At 62.6% G+C, this 4,237-nt stretch overlaps 1 protein-coding gene across 1 annotated transcript in view; it reads left to right on the plus strand.

The window, feature by feature from the left end:
- The window catches only part of IGSF9B (immunoglobulin superfamily, member 9B), a 42,615-nt gene that overhangs the window by 18,285 nt on the left and 20,093 nt on the right, over positions 1–4,237 (plus strand). The window contains exons 7-12 of the mRNA XM_010844722.1: positions 1–126; positions 2,209–2,351; positions 2,633–2,773; positions 2,856–2,972; positions 3,237–3,387; positions 4,089–4,200. The exon at positions 1–126 is cut by the window's left edge and continues 19 nt beyond it. Coding sequence (XP_010843024.1) covers positions 1–126; positions 2,209–2,351; positions 2,633–2,773; positions 2,856–2,972; positions 3,237–3,387; positions 4,089–4,200 — 790 coding nt within the window. The remainder of the gene's footprint in view (positions 127–2,208; positions 2,352–2,632; positions 2,774–2,855; positions 2,973–3,236; positions 3,388–4,088; positions 4,201–4,237) is intronic.

The raw sequence follows: 4,237 nt of genomic DNA on the forward strand, positions 1-4,237 counted from the left end.
GGATCCTCATCGACGGGACCCTGATCATCTTCCGGGTGAAGCCGGAGGATGCGGGGAAGTACACCTGCGTGCCCAGCAACAGCCTCGGGCGCTCGCCCTCGGCCTCGGCGTACCTCACTGTGCAGTGTGAGTGGGTGCACTGGCCATGCTGGGGACGGGAGGGTGGCCTCAGGGAAGGTGGGCAGAGGAGGGGCCAGGGCGAGGGAGGGGGTCAGCCCTGGAGGAGGCCCGACCGGGGCTGGTTAGTGCACATGAATGGAGCCCGCTCTGGGTCCTTCTCCCAGCCATGCGGTTGTCCCTGTCCACTGATCCATCCCACCAGCCTCACCCTGGCTGGGCTCAGGGCCAGGCTGGCCTTCCGGACACTGTCCTTGTGCTGGTGCTGGCCAGATCCTCTGTTTGCACCTGGAATGAGGTGCTTTTTCTCACTATCTGAGGATGTGTGTGGCTCACACCTGGTGGGGTGACTGTCCTGCCAGGTCTCTGTTCCCCCGCTGTATTGGTAAGGGGCACAGGCCCTCTCCCAGTGGCTCATCCACTCCTGCCAGCACCAGGCCCCTCTGGGCCTTCCCTCTGCAGCTCTCGGGGCTGCCCAAGACCCAGAGCAGCCGAGGGCTTCTGTGCAGCATCGTTCAGCTTGCTGGTTGTGGTGGGGAGAGGAAGTGTGATGAGGGCTTGTCCCTCCCTCCTGATTGGCCGATGGCTCTGTCACTCAGGCAACATGGTCCCCTTTTGATGCAGTAGATGACAGGCACTCCATCACTTGACGGCTTGTGTGGGAGAACCAGCTCCCCCACAGCACGGAGGGGCAGGCAGGCGAGAGTGTGACTGTCTGGAGAGGGCCTGGAGCGGCGTCTGAGCTGAGGATGTGAGCAGAACAGCTGGTGACCCAGGAGACCAGCAGAGCAGGGGCCTGGTGGGGGGCTGCCCGAGTGCTGGCCTCATGCCCTCATGCAGTGTTGCTGCTGCTGGGGTCAGAGGCCTCCTCCCCAGTTTCCACAGCAGAGGATCACTCTCAGCTGCTGTCCTGTGAGTCCCAGGTTCTTGAGAGCTGTGAGGCCCCAAGACAGCTGTGTGACCTGGGGCATCAGGTCTGTCCCACCCACACCTGCCGGAGGAAGAGGCTCCTTTGCAGACTTCTCGTGGGGAAGATCCCATCTGCTGTGTCATGGGGCACAGAGGGGCAGAGACAGAGGCACAGGGCTGGTAGGAGTGGTCCCAGAGGACCCTGACCTGCCTGGATGAGGACTCCTATCCTCCAGCTGTGGCTGTGCCTGCCAGGGAAGAGTGGTTTCCCGTCTCCCTCCAGCGCATCACCCACTCCCACTTGTCCTTTCTTACCTTCTTGCCTTCAAAGAGAATCCGGGGTGGGGGGAGGAATGAGATTTTCAGGTGGGTGAGACAAGGATCTTTATTTCTACTAAAAAGCAGTGTTCAGAGTATTTCCCATTCATAAACCCTTTGAAAACCTTGGAGGGGAAAAAAAAAAAGCTTCCACCATACAAAAGTAGGAAGCTATGTCTAAATATACACCTCGGCCTGGTATTTATGTAATGCTCTTCTGCGAAGGGCTCCAGACGCTGACAGAGCCGCCCATTCATCCCCACCGCCTCCTGGGGAGTTCTGGATCGTTCTCCTTCGTGGCCCCCGGGTGATGACTCACCCGAGTCGCGGGGCTGCTGCTCTTGTCGCCCGAGAACCTTCCAGAGGCTCCGTGGCCGACTCTGCACCTCAGCTACACAGACGGGAGACCAAGGCAGGAGGGAGCCCACAGAAGCAGCCTTGTTCCGAGGGTGTGGGGAGAGGAAGGGCCTGGGGTCCCGCCTACTTGGGAGGGATGCTGTCATCTTACCGGTCTTATCAGTGGCCAGACACTGGCTTTGAGGTTGGGAGTCTAGGGGCTGGGGTGCTGAGGGTCCCTGCTGGCTGTCAAGTCTGCAGACAGAGGTGTTTGGGGGTAACTGCAGGTGGGCAGGAGCGGCAGTGCCTCGGTGCATTCAGATGGGGGTTCTTAAGGATGCAGGACTGGACAAACGGGACGGCCGTGCTGGCCTCTGGGCGGTCAGCCCTGGGGGTGGGCCGTGTTGTCTTGTGGCCCCGCTGGCCTGGCACCTGGTGCTGCACAGAGTGCTGGGCCCTGGGCTGTGGGGTGGCTCGGCCCCCGCTGTGCCTTCTCATCCCTCCTTGCCCCAACTCCCACTCCTGCAGACCCAGCCCGAGTCCTCAACATGCCCCCTGTGATCTACGTGCCCGTGGGGATTCACGGCTACATCCGCTGCCCCGTGGACGCAGAGCCGCCGGCCACCGTGGTCAAGTGGAATAAGGATGGCCGCCCCCTGCAGGTTGAGAAGGTGCTGGAGGGCTGCGTGTAGGTCTCGGGAGGCCCCTGGCTCTGAGATGCTGCCTCCAGGGATCTGGTTCCCGGCAGGACCCCTCCACTCCCCTCAGAGTTCTGGGAGAGCAAAGAGCTGCTTCCCGCGGGGCCAAGCCCAGCAGGTCTGGCCATCCTCCCAGACCCAAGATGCCCCACCCCACATGTCTGCCCACAGAGGGGCAGCTCGGGTCTGACTGGTAGGGCCGGATTGGATGTCAGCACTGACCACAGCTCCGCTCCACTGTCTGTGCCCGGCAGAACCTGGGCTGGACTCTGATGGAGGACGGCTCCATCCGGATCGAGGAGGCCACAGAGGAGGCTCTTGGCACTTACACCTGTGTGCCTTACAACACCCTGGGGACCATGGGCCAGTCTGCCCCTGCGAGGCTTGTCCTGAAGGTGAGGCAAGGCTGCGGGTGCCTCCATATGGGCAGGCGGGGTCCTGGAATGCCTGGTGTCACAGCCTGGCCTGCTCTCCTAGGACCCCCCGTACTTCACGGTGCTACCGGGCTGGGAGTACAGGCAGGAGGCCGGCCGGGAGCTGCTCATCCCCTGTGCCGCGGCTGGGGACCCCTTCCCTGTCATCACCTGGAGAAAGGTACCCTTCGGCTCCAGGGCTGCAGGAGCGACATGGGGGTATGACTGGGACTGCTGTGTTCCCGAGGGGCAGCCCCGAGGGTGACCCGGGGGCAGTGGAGGGCTGCGGGGAGCACCATGGGGGCACGGCCGGGACTGCTCTGTTCCCAAGGGGCAGCAGAGGGCTGTGGGCTGAAGCCCAGTGCTGACCCCCTTCTGGAGCCCTGAGTGTCGGTGGCTTCTCTTCTGCCCTGGCCGCCCGCTCCCGCCCCCGTGTTTGGCCAAGGTAGGGAAGCCCAGCAGAAGCAAGCACAACACCCTGCCCAGCGGGAGCCTGCAGTTCCGCGCCCTGAGCAAGGAGGACCACGGGGAGTGGGAGTGCATCGCCACCAACGTGGTCACCAGCATCACTGCCAGCACCCACCTGACCGTCATCGGTACGGGCTCGGGGTTGGGCTGGGCCTGGCGCGGGTGTCCCGTTTCGTGGGGCTCTTCTGCTGTTGGAGACATTGTCCCTAGGACCCCAGCCTGGACATTATGCCTGCCCCTCTGGGACAGACAGCCACTGTCCTAACAACAGCCATTGAACATTTACCACTGGCTTTAAACTCGGTACCTAGTGGTGCATAGTGGAAGCTGGTATTCCCCTCAGGCTCACTCACAGAGACCGAGGCCAGCCTGGGTGGGACACCTCAACTGGCATCACCACACTGAGTGGTGGGCCCTGGATTCAAACTCCTGCTGGAGACGTGGAGGGCCTGCTGGACTGGGCTGCTCTTACGATGGTGTTTGGGTCTCAGGCCAGAGTCGTGTGGGACAGGGCCTTTTGGCTTTGCTGACCTCCATCAGGTGCACTTCTGTGTTCTGCAGATGAGCACAGTCCTGACGACCAGGGGTTGACTCCCCACCCTTGGCCCGTATCCCTGATGTTCAGGCCATCTCCTGCTGGAAGAACCAGCCTCCCTGGCAGGACAGGTTTCCTCCTTCAGCCCTAGGGCCCTGGGCTAGACCCAGCTCCTCAGAGCTTCATGGCCCCCACTGCTCCCCGGGGCCACCGTGCTTGCAGGGCACCCGGGCTCACAGCCCCAGTCATGCGGGTTCCCTTCCTCCCTGCCTGAGGTGTCTGCTTGGTCTCCAGGCACCAGCCCCCACGCCCCGGGCAGTGTCCGGGTCCAGGTCTCCATGACAACTGCCAATGTGTCCTGGGAGCCAGGCTACGACGGAGGATTTGAGCAGACATTCTCTGTTTGGTACGGACCTCTGTGAGTCACCCCTGCACGCCTCGCT

This window comes from Bison bison, unplaced genomic scaffold (assembly GCF_000754665.1).
Source record: "Bison bison bison isolate TAMUID 2011002044 unplaced genomic scaffold, Bison_UMD1.0 scf7180017864205, whole genome shotgun sequence".
NCBI lineage: Eukaryota > Metazoa > Chordata > Mammalia > Artiodactyla > Bovidae > Bison > Bison bison.